Here is an 18,138-nt window from a genome sequence, read left to right as displayed (position 1 = left end):
GGGCCCCACAGGAGAGTAGTTTACACGGCAAGGGGCCCCGGAGCTGTGTCTCCCGACTCGGGGCTCCTGTGCTCTTGAGCATCATTCCTTATTGTGACAGCCCGTCCTCATGAGGCTTGCTCGGATTTCTGCTTTCATTCAACTCTAGAGACTCCTCATTTCACTTTCCTCCTTTTGAGTATGGTGGCTTACTTTTGGTAGGCTGCATTAAAAGCCCCAAATATTCCTACAAATATTTGTCTATACCTGGTCTGTTGAAATACAGTATTTTGAGTCTTCAATTTATTGGACCCAATGAAATGAATTCTCTGTTGACATTTTGTCAGAATTTATCTCTTGTTTGCTTTTAAAATTGTATGTCCCTAAATTTAATGAATCATTCTTTTAGTTACACATGATTTATAGCTTATATAATAAATACTAATATCTTTAAAACGTAAAAGAACTGCTATAACTCTGCATGTGCACTTAGAAAATCTGATGAGGTTTGGTTTTTTGGTTCAAAGATTCTGGCATCATTATTAAATAGTAACAGAAGCTGCCAGCTTGACAGTTACTTCTTTTCATGGAATTCACTAGAGCTAACTGACGTCATCCAGACTGGAAGGCATGGTCTTTCTGCCAGTATCAGACAAGATGTAATACAAGGAATATGTTCTTTTTACAGTTTTTTTTTCATGTCCACGTAAATGCAGTTCTTTCCATTTTCTTTTACTTCTGGCACGTGGTAATGTTCTAGTCTGTGTGAATGTTTTACCCATTATCTAGAGCTTTGTATTCATTTTAGCACTTCACCTCATACTAGGACAGCAAGGGAACTTGTCAGGATATTTATATTGTAGCCTAAAAGCTTTGAACTTTTCTAGGCTTTTAGTCTTACACTTGTGTTTTTGTTCCTGGCCTCTGGCGGCCTCTGGTCCATGGCATCGGGTTGCCTAAAACCGTATCTTCCACCAGTTAGATTTTATAGGGTCCCACTTGTAATTCTCTAAGTATAATCTGAAACTATTAACCAAATTCAGGCTGGTTGCTGCCCTTCTGCTGAGCTGTTTCATGTTGTCTTTATTGTAACGACTCACCATGAAAACATACAAACTCCTTAAACTTTCCCTTAGATCCTCATGTGTGTTTGCTTTGGGGTTGTTTCCTGTCTTCCTAACAGGGCTGTGTTTTACTTCAGTACTTGTTTTATACTGTTACATGATCAGAAGGAACATCTGATTCTATATGTATTTTGAGTTTAAAAGCTCATGTCTTACTGATTTTATGGTCTTAGATTATCTCAGTCTTTAATATATAGTAACACACAAGGGTAGATCCTATTATATTCGGTAGCTTTTCCTGCTTCTTCCCTTTAAGCCCATAAAAGTTGTTGCTTGGTGTTTCCCTCAACCATGACTTTTTCTTTGTTACAGTCTTTTTTCCTATTATCTTTCCTACTGTACCACCTGGCCAGTACTTTACTATTTACAAGCATATTTTCTTCAGCCATTATTTGTTTGATCTGCTAATGTAGCTATTCATCACGTGTAATTTAGTCTCATTACAAATGTAAGCATTCCAGCCTCTACTTACAGCTGTGGTATTGTAGACTAAGGTCATATTTTGTCTGGGGTTTCTATTAAATTTTAGTTTGTTCCCAATCATTCATTTGTCTTGAAGTCATATCTATAATATGTAATGTAAACAACATATCTATAATAGTTCACAGAGCTATCACAGGAAACTATAATCTTATGTCTTTTTTACCCCCTGCCTTTTTATCGTGAATGTTCCTACTTCCTGTAACAATCCCCTTATGAAGCTTGTAGAGAGGAGCACTGCTCTGTTGAATTGAATTAGGAAACAAAGCACTCTGCCCCACGTGTGTGCATTTTTAAAAATTTACCTAGTTTCCAGGTGATTGTGAAATGTCTCCCTTTGAAAACCACTGATTTTTGTTGCTTCGTTGCCCCAAATTGATAGAATATTCTGTCCCTTAGATATCTTTTTGAACTTCATAGCACAAATTAAGGAGCTAATATGGACTGGACCGTAATCCTAATGAAGTTTAATGGTAGTTTAATTCTAACTGTGCTTGAGAGAACTGGGGGAATAGAAGATTTAACTTTAGGCTATATTTTGTATGTCACACAGTACATCTTTGTGTACTTTCTTTTCTTTCTCGGTTCACTAAGAAGGTAATTAAAAATGTAATCAATAAGGAGCTATGTTCAAGTCCTGAGTTTGAACATCAGAGAGATCCAACATATCACATATCCTAATATGGAAATGCCTAATCCAGAACAATAGTAAGAATAATCTTTAAAAGAGTTTTATATCAATTATTGTATCAAATCCTGTCAAAGTGAACATTGAATTCCATGAACTAGTTTATAAGAATTGCTTAAGGGAAAGAATATTGATTATACAGCTTATTCTCATGTTAACATTGATCTGATTTTAGGTTGTGAGTAACAGGTTTATTTCTTTGATTTGTATTGAAGCTTGGACTACTTATATACTCATTTTAAAGTAGTGAAATTGGGGGCGTGTGGGTGGCTTAGTCGGTGAGCATCCGACTCTTGATCTTGGCCCAGGTCTTGATCTCATGGTCGTGAATTCAAGCCCCACATTGGGCTCTGCACTGGGCATGGAGCCTGCTTACATACATTCATACATACATACACACACACATACTTACATACATAAATAATAAAGTAATGAAATTGTATGCATATTGAAATCTTTTAAATGTGTGCATTTATTTCTATATGTAAAAGTATGCAGTTGTCTTCAGGATGAAGTTATGCTGTCATGAACAATAAATTTGGTTTTGTTAAAATAAGTGTGAAGTCATGTGCTTAAAAATATTTGAACTTGAAACTAATGTTACAGGTCAGTTATACCTCAACTAAAAAAATATTTGAAATCTATGATAATTATAGCCATTCATGTTGAAGTGTTTATTCTTAGCCTGGAAAGACATATTGCATGTATTCTCTCAATTAATTTTCATAACAGTCCTTTGCAGCCTATTTTACGGTGAGGAGACTGTAAAGACCTTAAACCATAACTTTCCTAATGTCACGAAACTAGTAAAAGTGGCAGAGCTGGGATTCAGACTCAGGTGTGTGACTCCCAAGCCCGTGTATTTATCCCCTCCGCTGTGCTGCTTCTCCGTATCAGCACATACTCCTTACTCTACTAAAGACTTCGCCGTGGCTTTATGCACCCAGCTCTTTTCTTCCCCATGTGTCCACACAGGCTGAATATAAATATAAATATAAATATTATATATTTATAATTAATATAAATATAAATATTCCCAGTATCTCTTTTCCCAGAGACATTGATAAATGTAATTATTCGGTATTAACACTAGGCTTTCAGATACGGCTGTGTGTGTGTGTGTGTGTGTGTGTGTGTGTGTGTGTGTGTGTAGGGAAATTAAAGGGAGATTAGAATAAAGAATGTCTTCAGGTTTTTTATTCCATTACCATTCCACTGAGTTGGAACTGAATGTAAAAAAACATTCTTTAGGGGCACCTGGGTGGCTCAGTTGTTAAGCGTCTGCCTTCGGCTCAGGCAGGTCATGATCCCGGGGTCCTGGGATCGAGCCCCACGTCATGGGAGGCCTGCTTCTTCCTCTCCCACTCCCTCTGCTTGTGTTCCCTTTCTTGCTGTGTCTCTCTCTATTAATAAATAAAATCTTAAAAAATAAATAAACATTCTTTAAACAATCTTCAGGGATAATTCATGATTACATGCATCTAAGTTGATGTTTACGATTTTAAGGTGGCAGATATAGTGACTACAGGGCTCCCTCTTGTGGACCATTAAAGCAAGTAGTGATCAGGTCTCAAGATCCCAAGACTTTTCCGTTAAAAACCTCTTGTCTCAGAACTAAGTATCAGTGACGTCCTTTGCCGTGTGACTGGAATGAGAGAGAAGAGTCTGGGACTGTCGGGAGTAATACTGCTCAACGTGTGTCATTCTCCAGCCCTTTGGTTTCCTTAACCTCTTGCTTGTATTTCCTGTCTACTTCCTAATATTAGGGGAAAACATTGCTTCTAAATGTGCCTGCTATCCCGCATTCATTTTTTTGGCCCAGAGTTAGAATCTAAGAATGGATGGCTGGAAGTAACTCCCATGAACATTCAGTAACAACACTCATTTAGTTTTTTGGAGGCTGATTAGTTTGTTCATGGTCACATAGTGAGGTAATGTGATATTTTAGAAGAGAACCAGCAGAGCTAACAGCTCTTTAATAGTAACTTGATTAATTCAGTGAGCCCTGTTGGCTTTCTAAGCTGGATTGGAATGTGGGTAACCATGTAAACTAGAACAAGCCTGGGACTTAAAATAAATAGTCCTAGCCTGGTGGAAGCTGGGCTTTAATAAAGACAGTTTTAATCTATTGTGTATTATGCTGGGAAATAAATAATGGCATGCCTCAAGTTACAGAATGAACTTATGACGGTATTGGTAGTAGGGCCAGATTTTATGTAATATGGTCAGAGGGTGAGCTTTTTAGTAATTGAATGGAGGGCACTAATCAAATTCTCAGTCACTCATTCCTGTTTCTAGTTCCCATGTAGCCTTTTTCATATATCCCTAAATGATAACTACTTATTCAACTTGATACCCTTTTTTTCTCTGTAGTGCTCTTGTTTCAGCATAAGATTTTACTTCTAATCATTATAGGGAATCCATTTGTGTGTGTGTGTGTGTGCAAGGGGCAAAAATGGGAGGGGAGCACACCTGACGAAACTGAAAATTTCCATCTTAAAATGACATCAGCATGCTTCATCCTTGATTTATAGCCACTGATCCCTTTTCTTAGATCATATTTTGGAAGCTATCCTAGGACAGTTCTGGAAGCCTCTCTAATTTTCTTTTAGACAGCTTATTCTCCGGTTTGGCAGTGTGTTTTAGAAGCCATTGAAGTGTGCTCCTATGTACTTGTTAACTTCTGAGGGTTTTTTCCAACTGGGATGTGTGTGAAGATTTAGTTATAAGAATGTTTATTACAGAATTGTAAGAAAAGTAAAAGTTAGAAACAGCCTAAATCAAAAAGATTAAGTAATTATGATAATTTCATATTTTAGAATAATACATAGCTAATAAAAATGTTGGTACTTGTGTTATTCATTGACTTGGAAAGATGTTCATGAATTTGTAAGTGAAAAAAAATTACCCTGAATTGTCTTAGAGAAAAGAAAAACTATATATACACTTGCATATAGAAAATGATTCATAGAAAAATATCTGGAGTGCCAGACTGTTAAACATTGGTCGTTTCTATGCAGATAAGTCCTCCCATGCAAATTCTCCCCATTTTCAAGCTTTGGTTGAGCAGAACAGATGGCTTAGGGTAGCTACTCCCAGAAAGGACCAAGAAAAACACATCTTTTAGAAGAAAGGGTCAGATGTCACTCAAAATGACAGGGTAAGAAGATCGAGGGGTTTATCTCTCTACCAAAACAACCACTAAACTAGAGAAAAAGACCAGAGTCTACTATTTCAGGTTTCTGGATCCTGATTGGACACTTATAATAACCTTGGGAGTCCTTGATGAAGGGAGAGGCTGCTATTTGGCAGTTCATACACAAACCAGTGATCATTCCCCATTCTTCAGCCCCCTTAGCTGTGGGAACAGTGGCCTATGTTCCTGGAGGGGCTTGCTGAAGCCAGGGTAGGCACTGGGGACTTTGTTCTCCAAAACTTTGGAGTTGCATGTTTAAGTCAGTCTGTCAGATCCCTGAGTGGTAGGCGCAGACATTTGCCTTTGTTTCAGCCTTACAACTGCAGAGATTTCACCCAGCAGTATCTACTGGAAGATTTAAAGAATCTGTTCCTCCCCTCCACTCCCCCTTTTGGAGCCACACATTTAAGGAAATCTGTGTTGGGTCACTGTGTTGACTGACTGCAGAGATAATGGATCAGGAACTTCAGTGACCACACACAACAAGGAACACACAAAGGCAGATAGATATGCAAAGGTGAAAATAGTGTGGAAGTCAAAACAGGTGGCTTCAGCCCACAACAAGCAAAAGTAAGCAGTACTGGAGGAATGAGAGATTAGATTTCCAGTTACCCCAGTTTAATAGTCAGAATGTCCACTTCTCAAAAAAAAAAAAAACAAAACAACTATAGGGGCGCCTGGGTGGTTCAGTCGTTAAGCGTCTGCCTTCGGCTTGGGTAGTGATCCCCAGGGTCCTGGGATCGAGCCGCACATTGGGTTCTCTGCTCCACAGGAAGCCTGCTTCTCCCTCTCCCCCCCCTGCTTGTGTTCCCTCTCTCGCTGTGTCTCTCTCTGTCAAATAGGTAAAATCTTTAAATAAATAAATAAATAAATAAAAATTAAAAAATACAAAACTATAAAACATACAAAGAAACCAGGAAGTATGGCCCATACATACAACAAGAGAATTTCACAGAAGCCATCCCTGAGGAAGCCCAGACATTAGAATTACTAGTCAGAAATGTTAAATCAAGTTTCTTAAAAGCTTAAAGCAAACCATGGACAAAGAACTAAAGGCAATCAGCAAAACATTGTATGAACAAAACCAGAATCTCAATAGATAGAAATTATAAAAAGGAACCAAACAGATTCTGGGGCTGAAAGTATAATAACTGAAATGAAAAAATTCACTAGAGGGATTCAACAATAGATTTGAGTAGGCAGAAGGATCAGTGAACTTGAAGATAAGACCATTGAAATGATTCAAACTGAGAAGCAGGGGGGAAAAAAAGAAGAAGAATGAACAGAGCCCAATAAAATGGTGGGAGATCATTGTATGTACCAATATATGAATCATAGGAGTCCCAGTAGCAGGAAGAAGAAAGGAGCAGAAAAAGTATTTGAAGAAGTAAAGGTGGAAAACTTTGTAAATCTGATGAAGACATGAAATACACATCTAACCTCAGTGCAGGATAAACTCGGAGATCCACATTGAGGCATAATATAGTCAAATTGTTGAAACCCAAAGACAGAATTTTGAAAGCAGCAAAAGAGAAGCAATTTGTCATTACGGGATCCTCAATAAAATTTAACAACTGATTTTTCATTATAGAAACCTTGGAAGACAGAAGGGGGGTACGATGACATATTTAGAATCCTGAAGGAGAGGGGGCTATCCACCAAGAATTCTATAGCTAGCAAAACTGTCGTTCATGAATGAAGAAGAGATAAATACATTTCCAGACAAAAGTTGAGAGAGTTCATTTTCAATAGACCTGTGCTATGAGAAATGCTAGACGCAGTCCTTCGGGATGAAATGAAAGGACATTAGAGAATAACCTGAAACCATAAGAAATAAAGAACACCGGCAAGGGTAACTACATAGGTAAATATTAAAGCAGTATTGTTGTACTTCTGGTTTGTTACTCTTTTATAAATCTGTGTGTGTGTATACACAATGAGTAAAGATGCACTCTGTGATGATAACAAGATAAAAGGGAAAAGTTGGAGAGTATAGGAGTAGAGTGTTTGTACAATAAGTTGGTACTATGCAAACTAGGTTGTTATAAGTTGAAGACGTTAATTGTAATGCCCAAAAGAACTAAAAAATATACAGAGAAGGAAAGAAGAGGGAGTCAAAATGGTACACTACAAAAAAATTAGCTAAATGAGGGATGCCTGGGTGGCTCAGTCAGTTAAGTGTCTGCCTTTGGCTCAGGTCATGATCCCAGGGTCCTAGGGTCAAGTCCCACATCGGGCTCCCTGCTCGGCGGGGAGCCTGCTTCTCCCTCTCCCTCTGCCTGCCGCTCCCCCTGCTAGTATTCTCTATCTCTCTGTGTGTCAAATAAATAAATAAAATCTTTTAAAAAAATTAGCTAAATGAAAAAAAGGCAGTAATTGATGAATTAAGGAACAAAAAACATACAAAACATACCCAAAATAATAGCAAAATGGCAGAAGTCAGTCCTTTATCAGTAATCACCTTAAATGTAAATAGATTAAATTCTTCTACTTAAAAGCAGAGATTGGCAGACCTGAACTAAAAAAACCCACAGAGTCCATCTATATGCTGTGTAGAAGGGAGTAACTTTAGGTGTAAAGAAAGAAAGAGGTTGAAAGTAAAAGGATGGGAGTGATACTCCATGTAAATAGTAACCAAAAGAGAGCTGGGTGGCTGTATTATTGTCACACAAAGTAGACTTGAAAAAAAAAAAAGATTACAAGAGATAAAGGACATTGTACAATGATAAATATGTAAGATATAAATTATAAATTCATAAATTATAAACATATATACATTGAACAACAGAACCCCAAAATATATGAAACACAAATTGACTGAATTGAAGGGAGAAACAGACAATTTTACAGTAATGGAGACTTTAATTCACATTTTCAATAATGAGTAGAACAATGAGACAGAAGGTTAGTAAGGCATTAGAGGACCAGAGCAGCACTGTACCCATCAGACGTATACAGAACACTCCACCCAACAGCAGAATACATGTTCTTCTCAAATGCACATGGAACATTCTCCAGAATAGACCATATGTTAGGCCACAAAAGAAGTCTTAAACTTTTTTAGGGGTTCACCCGGAAGTATAAGATTAAATATTTTACTGGCCTCATCTGGTCTGTGATCTGGGTTGAGTAGGGGTAGGTGTACTCCCTCTGGGCCCAGTTACAGAAATAGCAGAGATCCATCTGTAAGAAGCACACTGTCTCTTTGGCAGAAAAGGAGAGAGCCATTTGGGTAAGGAAGCTAAGAGGGCTCCTCTACCCTCTCTTAAGACTTTACTTCTATCCATATTAGGAGTGTGGTGTAGGGGTGACTGACTGGCTTAGTGGGAAGAGCATGGGACTCTTGATCTCGGGATTGTGAATTTGAGCCCCATGTTGGGTGTACGGATTACTTAAAAAAAAAAAAATCGTGTAGAGGGTTAGTCCACAAAAATTTAGCCCATTCAGTGATGATTCTTGTAAAAAAGGAACTGGCCCATCGGGTCCTTGAATTATGCAGAGTGGTAGAAGAGAGCAGAACTTAGCAGTGATTGAAGAGGAGCTCACAGAAAAATGCTACCTGTAAGCTGATGAAAATTGTGACCAAATTTTCTGCTACTCACTTAACGTAAATGAAGCAGTAGCTTCACTGTAAAGCACAAATTGAAGAACTCAGGGACTAGGTCATAAATAAGGCAAGACAGTGAAAGTAGTTGAAACCTGTATATTCAGAATCAAGAAATAGTAGAAGCAAATGTTCAGTGGCGCCTGGGTGGCTCAGTAGGTTAAGCGTCTGCCTTCTGCTCAAGTCATGATCCCAGGGTCCTGGCATCAAGTCCTAGCGTTGGGCTCCCTGCTCAGCGGGGAGCCTGCTTCCCTCCCTCCCTGCTCATGCTCTCTCTTGCTATCTCTGTCTCTCTCAAATAAATAAATAAAATCTTAAAAAAAAAGCAAATGTTTAAGTAGATCACAGAAATGAAGGCACTTGGTAGGAGCACAAGGTGTAGAATATGCACTAACCAAGGTAACAGGCACAGTGGGTAGAAATGAGAAAAGCAGTCTGCAGCCAGCCCACCCTACAGACAAGATCAGTCTCGTCCGATCGCAGAAGCTAGGCAGGGTTGGGTGTGGTTAGTACTTGGATAGGAAAAATGAGAAAGCAAACAAAACAAAACAAAAAAAGAATTGGAGAGGAAATGAGACATAGATGACAGGTAAAGCCATATCAACCTAACAGTTTAGTCTCTGAATAATAAAGCTAAAAGAGTGGAACACAAATATTTAGAGATACAATTCAAGAAAACTCTTCAGAAGTAACAGAAGAGTTAAATTTAAATATTGAAGGAGCACCCCTTATATCTGGGGAAAATGACCCAGAATGATTAACAGGGGGCTATATCCTCACAAAGTCATTGGACTTTAAGATCAAGAGATTGTGTGGATGGCCATGCCAAAAAACCACATCACTATTATAAGGGGGGAAATAAAGGGTTTGCCTCAGACTTTGCAAATCTCAGTGCCAGAAAGTAATGAATCAATGCGTTCATTTTCCTATCTTCACTCAAGGAAAATGAGAGCCAAGATTTTATATTTAGTCAAGCTGTCTGTCAAATACAAAGACTACTGAAAGAAGTTGTGAGCTATGTAGTTTTCATGAGCCCTGAAGAAACTGCTAAAGGATGAACCTAAACAAACAAAATATAAAAGTGAGGATTGGAATGAAAGGAAAAGGTTGTACTCTGCTAACTAACAAACGTTGGGAAACGAAAAGGGAGAGAAGGGAGGATATAGAGTGGTTTCCTCATGTGTGATAAAATATTAAAGGATGATATCCTAAACTGACAAATCAAGAAGTGGAAATATAAGCATATTTCACGAAATGAAGGTATTTTTGCAAATTTTAAAATTGTGGCAATGATCTTCAGTAAAGGACTGGTTCAATAGATTATGGTTAATCAATATTATGGAATACTTTACAACCTCATGAAAGAATGAGGAAGGTCTCTGTGTACTGGTAGGGAGGGGGCTCCAAGAAAAAAAGCAAGGGTGCAGAACATACAACGGAATATGCTACCATTTATGTAAAAGAAGTAGAAAAATAGTATATAATGATTTTATATATTTGACCGAACTCAGGAAGGATACACAGGAAACTTTAAGAAAAAGATTATCATTTTGGGGGAGGGCTTAGGAAGTAGTTGGATGGATGACTGGGTAGGGTTAGGTTTTTCACTGTGTTCTTTTCTACCTTTAGCCTTCCCTCCCCCCGTCCCTCCTCCTCACTTTCTTTCCCTGCTTCTCTTCTTCCCATCTTGCTTCCTTTTCATTTTTCAGACATGTGAACACATGACATATTCAATAACTAGCCTAATAGAAAAACCAAATGTTCTCTTCCCCTCTCCCCCAAATTCTGGCCCTATATAAAGTCTTAAGGCAAAGCTTTGGGGTAGTTTTAGCTGCTGTCTCTGTAGGATCTTATGGGATTTTCAGTCTTCCGCAATGTAATCTTAAGTAATCTTCCCCAGGCCTTCTAGGTGAAGAAAACACTTTACCCTGGATGATTTGCTGTTTCATCTGGATAGGTTCTCCCCTTTCTTAGGTTGTCTGTGAAATAATCAGTACTTGTTAAGGCTTGTTCTGTCATTAAATGAAGCTCTGCTTCTGATGCTTTGGGTAGGTTATTTATGGGATTAGTCTTGCTGGATGGTGCTAGGCTCCTGTGAGAGAGCATTTCCCCTTGAGTCAGTGTCTAATATTCATTCTCAACTTAATATGGTCAAACCAGAACTCTGGATAATGTGTACCAATTTCAGGACTCTGTGAAACAGGAAGACATGAATTATGTTTAGTTTTTTGCTTTGGCTTGTTTTGTTTTGTTTCAGTTAAGGAAAGTGAGATACCAAGAGGTTGTGACTCGTCAGAAATTACCCGGAAAATGGGAGTGAAGCAGGCGGGTGCAGCTGTGATCTTGTGAATAGGGCTCTGGCCTCCAGACTGCCAGATGTCTTAACCATTGACAGTGTGAATCCTGCTATGTTGATAGGAGGACCTAGCACAGTGCACTGAGTTACTGGGGTTTTCCTCTCAAATGAGGCTCATTTATTTTCTGGTCCTTGAGCAGCTGTCCTCCCAAAGAGATTCTCACATTTATCCCTGGGGTGCATGAGTTTGGGTATAGAATTTGAAAGCAGCGATGCCGCTGCTGTTCGTGTGCGCATGCGTGCACACACGTGCACCCTGTGATATAGTGCACTTGCCGACGATACAACTGTTGCCTTTTGTGTGTGATTTCAGATAAATTGAAGGGAATGCTCAGGAAGTCATGCTCATGACCTTGAACTCTTTAGGTTACTTTTCCATAATGGATAGAATACATGTATTCTGCAGCATTTTCTAGAATTTTCTAAATGCTTTGGCTCTCACAGATTAATTGTGTTGCATTTCTACTTTGGTTTCTAAGGCTATATTTGTAAAATGGGGGTGATAATCTTGTCATCTTCATATTGTTCTGATTACTGAATGGGATAGCTGACGTGAATGCACTTTTGTAAAACTGTAGGGTGTCTTATGAAAACAGATGGTGGTGCTAGTATCGTATTAATTAGATCTCGTCTGCTCCCCATATATTTGTACCATTCAACTGTGTCCCTTCCAGATTCACTCTTTTCTAAGAATAGCACTAGAAGGATCATATTAGGCATAAATTCTTGTACATTAGTTTCCCCCCCACCGTGTTTTTTTCCTGCATGCTTTCATCTAGGTAAAAACAATTTTGAATAATTTTATACACAAATTTTTTACAATTAATAATAAATAATACTGTAAAGATTTTAATAAAAACGTAGGAGTCATAGTGTGGAGATAGGCTTTATAAGCAAACAGTTCTGTGTTTTAAAGTCTGCTTGCATCCTATATATTGGCTGTGTGACCTTGGGCGAGTTACTTAATCTCTTGTAGATTCAGTGTTTTCATGTGTAAAGTGAAGGATAATATTGTTAAGGACTAAATGAGGAACTTTTTGCAAAGCACTTGGGAACATTGTTTTCACAGAACTTAGTCTACCCTCATTTCCTCATACTTGCTAATTCTAGTTCAAACATTATTACTTGATATTAATAGTTTTACCATTTTGGTTCCAGTCCTTTTCATGTAAGTTACATTGATAAAGATCAGAAATTTGACTCCACAATTGTTCTAGATACTTCCTATTTTAGATTCACTGGAATGAAAAATGAGTACATTAGGAAAAATGTACATAACCGTGTACATTATTTCTGGCTTATGTGAGTATATGGGAATCTGAAAACTCATCAGGTATTTCAAAAATAGGATGCATTTATTCAGTATATTTTTCACGGATCTACCTGATGCTGTTATTAGGCTTTGGAATAAAGAGATGGGAAAAAAGGTAGTTCTTGCCTACATTGGAGGTCATCATTTATTACAGGAGACAGGTAAGTAAGCAGTTATAATCCAGTATCAGAAGTAGTCTGATAGAGGTGTGCACAGGGAGCTTTGAGAACCCAGGAGGGGAGGTACCTCCCATTTCTCCAACATGGGGAGGGTGTGTGCAGGTGTCCAGGTTTGCCTCCCAGGAAAGGTGACACCTGAGCTAAATCTGGAGAGAGCTAGAACCTGGAGCATGAAGCCTTTTCTTCCTAACTAAGTAGATGGAGTCCATTTTAAGATGATAAGGAGCCAGTGGATACTTTTATTTAGAGCAACACGAATAGGCTGGGAACTTAGGATAATCACCTAGAAGCATACTTCCAAGCAGTGGCTTCAACATCAGTTTTATTATCATCTACATTGCAACCGTTTACTTAACTCATGTATACATTATCTCATTTAATCCAGCAGATATTCTTGCCATTATTTTATAGATAGGAAGACAAAGTACTAGAGGCCAATAGAGGAGTTACTGACTGGACACACAAGGGAGAATGTTTGATTACCTGCCATTCTACATGGTGATTTTAAGCTACTGGAAGTTAGGATGAGAGGTGTAGAGTTGTTGATCCTTAGTCTCCATTTTCATGTGTTTTATATTATGAGCATTTCACTGAATTTAGTTTGATTCTAGAGTTTAAAGATAACGTGTGTTCCCTGGGAGATGGCTTTTAACCCAAGTCCGTTACTTCATCTGGTACTTAAGGAAATTTTGGTTTGTTCTAAAATAAAAAAAAAAAGGTTGTGTTAGACTTTCTCCTTTCTAGAGCTTTTCTATCTCACAGGATTTTTGTCCCCATCCTGTAGAACTCTTATAGAATAGAAATTACTTATTTCTCCGGCCCATCTCCTTTTCCTTTAAGTAAAATTATCTTAATATTTGAAATGATACCTCATTAGGATTAAACTTGGGACTTGGCTCCTCACTATGAAGGATAATTTGAAACTAGGTTTTGTCTTTCTGTTCCATAATGTTTATACGGCATATTCAAGCAATAGAATGAGAGGCGATAACGCTTCAGAGTTTAAAAAAAAAAAAAAAACCTGATTATTAATCCAGCCACACTTTTCATTAGCTTTCTAACTGCTGTCAAAATTGATCATTTACCCCTTCGTTCCTAGTTCTTTGGTTGAAAATACGAATAAAGTATTTCTTCTCTCCTAGAAATGTGGTATAATGATTTATTTTTATTTGTGTATAACTAGAAAGGGGTAATACAAAGATAGTGTATGCACAGTTTTGACTTGCTATACTCACCTTTTACTCCTTTTATTTCAGCTCAATCTGAAATTGAAGTTTCTGTGTCTGCAAGGAATATCAGAAGGTTACTAAGTTTCCAGCGGTATCTTAGATCTTCACGCTTTTTTCGTGGTACTACTGTTTCAAATTCTCTAAACATTTTAGATGATGATTATAATGGGCAAGCCAAGGTGTGTATTGCTTTTTCAAGAAAACATTAATTTTTGATAAGTTTAATGAAACCTTTTTCCCCCATGTGGTATTGAATTATTAGAACCTTTCTTAGTGGGGCGCCTGGGTGGCTCAGTAGTTAAGTGTCTGCCTTCGGCTCAGGTCATGATCCCAGGGTCCTGGGATGGAGCCCTGCATGGGGCTCTCTGCTCTGCAGGAAGCCTGCTTCTCCCTCCCCCCCTCCCCTGCTTGTGTTTCCTCTCTCACTGTCTCTCTCTCTCTGTCAAATAAATAAATAAAATCTTAAAAAAAAAAAAGAACCTTTCTTTGTATGCAAAAATCAGTTAAGCCCATTTTTCAGGTTTTTCCTTTAGAGCACATGTTCATTTTATAAGTAGGGAAATTTCTGAAGTTAACTAAAATAGTGAAAATGTTTTCATTTATTATAACATTAAGTAACAAGTAGATCAGTAGAACATTAAACTATAAGATCACACAGACTCTTAACTCTGGGAAGAATATTATGGCTGTTCTGGTCTAATTTCTGTATTCTGTAGGTAAGGAATCAATGGCCTGAAGAGCATCAGAGACTTGTTTGAGGTCACCTCCTGGGTAGAGGTACACCCAGCACAGGATGTTAGGCCTCATGACTTTCAGTCAAATGATTTTTCATAGTCCCTTCCATCACTGAGATATTTTGAGGATTTATATGTTTTCTTTTCTTTTTTCTTTTTTTATCTTATTCCTTTTTATTTTATTTTTTTATCAAGAAAACTTTTTTTCTTCTCATGTTCAATTATCCAGCATATAGTACATCATCAGTTTTTGATACAGTTCATTAGTTGCGTATAACCCCCAGTGCTCATCTCCACACGTGCCCTCCTTAATACCCATCGCCCGGTTACCCTATCCCCTCCCCCCCCCCTTCTGTAACCCTCAGTTTGGTTCCCAGAGTCCAGAGTCTCTCATGGTTTGTTTCCCTCTCTGATTTCTTCCCATTCAGTTTTCCCTCCCTTCTCCTGTGGTCCTCCGTGCTATTCCTTACGTTTTCTAACTAAACCCTGTGATTGTGAGCATTATTTTCTATTTATATAGTTTAAAGAAATGTCTTAATGAAGGTGGAGCACAGATGAGCTTGTTTTTGAGCAAATGAGGGTTTTTAATAATCTTATGTTTCTAGTATTTTTAAAATTATTTTTTGACTTAGTATTTACAGGCCAGATTTTTTAAGTGTGTGTACGTAGGGTGAAGCACCTTCTTTACAATTACATTAAAAAAAAATTGCTCCCCGGTTTGATGAAAGAACAACTTAATAGAAGGTGTTCATGCTTTCTTTAGGTTTTGAAAAGTTTACATGTTATGCTTTTAAAAGTGAGAATATTGATCTGTGTATGATTAGTTGTGAGTACTATCATAAATAATCTCTACTAGTAATAGTATTATTTATGTCAATTTATTGATAAATGTATACAACAGTGAACTTTCCACAAAAGTTTCAGGTTACAAATATATGGTTTAAAAATACAATCAATTTCATTTTGGGGTTGTGGGATTTATTTGCTCAACTGAAATACACATCAACTTAAAAATAAATGTAATAAATGCTATTACTTAGTATATAAGGATACTTAAAGAATATAAATAAATGCCTGCGAGTTGGGAGTGTTTTTTAAGAAAATGAATAACAAATAATTTAAGCATAGTGTAATATAGCTGTCAAGTGCCTCGTTTCCAGAGTCAGACCACCTGACTTTAGATCCCAGCTCTGTTACTGTTTAGCTGCTCAAGTTAGTTACGTTTAGCCTGTTTCCCTATCTGTAAATGAGGATTGAAAACAATGCCTACTTCATAGTGTTGCTATGAATAGAAAGAGTGAACTAGCCCTTTTACCAGTATGGAATATAGTAAGTACTCAGCTGTTATAACTTATTTTTATGAGACTTTTAAAATCTAGTTTCTAGACCATGCAGTGTATGAACCACACTTCCATGGTATTAAATTATATTAGAATTCTTGAAAAGTTCTTGGGAGTATAGCAGTGAATTGAAAGAAACATTAACCTTACCTGTACATTCATTAATTGGAAAGCAAAATAATAGTTGGTTTTCCAAATGGAGCTTACATTTTGGAAACTTTTTTGGAGTCAGCTGGAAAGGTCACGATTAAAAAGAGAATGATACTTAGCATTTCTTAGATCGCTTTTCATTTTCACTAACTTCTCTATGGGCTATCTACAAAAGACAGACTGTTACTGAAATGAAATTACAATAGGAATGTTTGGTTTTCATTTCAGTGTATGCTGGAAAAAGTTGGAAATTGGAATTTTGATATCTTTCTATTTGATAGACTAACAAATGGTAAGTGAAGAATTTGACTTACTCAAATTACTGCATACTCTAGATTCTGCCTTGATGGCACAGCCCCTGGTGGGTTGTTGCTTTCATTTCTTTAGGTTGTGAGCCCTCTGCTGGCAGAACACCATTTTGTCCCTTCTTTAGTGACTGATCTATAAGCCCAAAGAATCACTCTCATAATTTTATTTTTTCATTACTCTTAGCAGTAATCAAAAGTTATAATCCTCACCCTAGCTAATGCTGCTATTACGGATAACCCAAAATGAAAATGTTACCTCGTTATGTTCTTTATTTTTCTGTTTTGGTTTCTTTTGGATTGTGGCTATTTACAATGACATCTTCTGATTCCAGCTTTGATAGCTACAGATATGTGGTAGATTAATGACATTTTGAGAGATATCCTTTCTTCCAGCTTTGTGGTTCTCAGGTTTTTCTTTCTCCGAACACTTGAGAGAGAGGACATATTCAGTGGTTCCCTCTGACACTGCTTCTCCATGGTTGGATGGGGATGAGCTTGTAGCTTCTTTAGGAGTCTTATCAGAATCTATAGAATGTGAGTGGTTTGAAACACCAGGTGATTCTAATCTTTTACCCCCTCCTGTGTTTTTTGTTTTCTTTTGTTTTAGGAGTAGGGGTCATGTTTCCTTATTCTCTTTGGGAACAGGAAAAGGATTCCCTCTGGGAATCATTTTTATTTAGGATAAAATTTTTGGCGTAAAAGTAGTACATGTAGTTCAACTAGACTTTTTCCTTGTCTAAATCTCTCTTTAGTAAGTGAAGCAGAGTGGGCAGTACGTGGAGAGGAATTCACTTCAGAGTGTTTAGAATGAAGTAACAACTAGGTGGTTCACTACTATATACTTTGAAATCACCATTCTTTTTCTTATTTTACTTTGGAATGAAGCTCATTTCATAGGGAAGCCAAACATGGAAAAGGACAAGCAGATACAACTTTATTCATCTTGAGAATCAATGAGGATCTGGCTTTTTAGAATTACTGTATGATTCCGCATAATCTGTGTGGCCCATGTAAGGTGAAAATAGCTTTGTAATCACCTTCTATTTGTCTGTATGCCATTGACAGAAAATAAATTCGACTGATTCTAGGCAAAATTGTAAAGACAATGAACTCTGTCTTATCAGCTTACCTCTCTCCTGCTTCCCTGCCCTTTTGTTTTTGTTTTTTTCCTTTTGTTTCTCTTCCACCTCTCCTTTGCCCTTTGGTGACTGTTCTGTTCCTCTCCCTGCCCCCACTTTGGCATGTCCACACAGAAAATTCTCTAGTATCATTTACACAGTTGTCCTTCCCTTTAGCCTTCCCTTTTGAAAAAGATTGTGAACGATCAGTTGACTCATCTAAGATCTGGGAAATTTCTTTTTTTCTAACTTAATATGAATATTCGGTTGTTACGTCAAACTAAATGTAAATAAAACAGTGCCACCCTTAGCACCTTCAAAGTTTAGCCTTATATAAACTG

At 37.5% G+C, this 18,138-nt stretch overlaps 1 protein-coding gene across 8 annotated transcripts in view; it reads left to right on the top strand.

The window, feature by feature from the left end:
* The window catches only part of PDE7A (phosphodiesterase 7A), a 210,742-nt gene that overhangs the window by 164,440 nt on the left and 28,164 nt on the right, over positions 1-18,138 (top strand). For all 8 annotated transcript variants that reach the window (XM_027604911.2, XM_027604898.2, XM_027604868.2 and 5 more), the window contains 2 exons: positions 14,175-14,326; positions 16,600-16,663. In XM_027604911.2, coding sequence (XP_027460712.1) covers positions 14,175-14,326; positions 16,600-16,663 — 216 coding nt within the window. The remainder of the gene's footprint in view (positions 1-14,174; positions 14,327-16,599; positions 16,664-18,138) is intronic.

Source organism: Zalophus californianus, chromosome 4, assembly GCF_009762305.2.
Source record: "Zalophus californianus isolate mZalCal1 chromosome 4, mZalCal1.pri.v2, whole genome shotgun sequence".
In the NCBI taxonomy this organism is placed as follows: domain Eukaryota; kingdom Metazoa; phylum Chordata; class Mammalia; order Carnivora; family Otariidae; genus Zalophus; species Zalophus californianus.
Note: the sequence above shows the minus strand (reverse complement) of the source record. Positions and strands in the feature narration are given on the sequence as shown.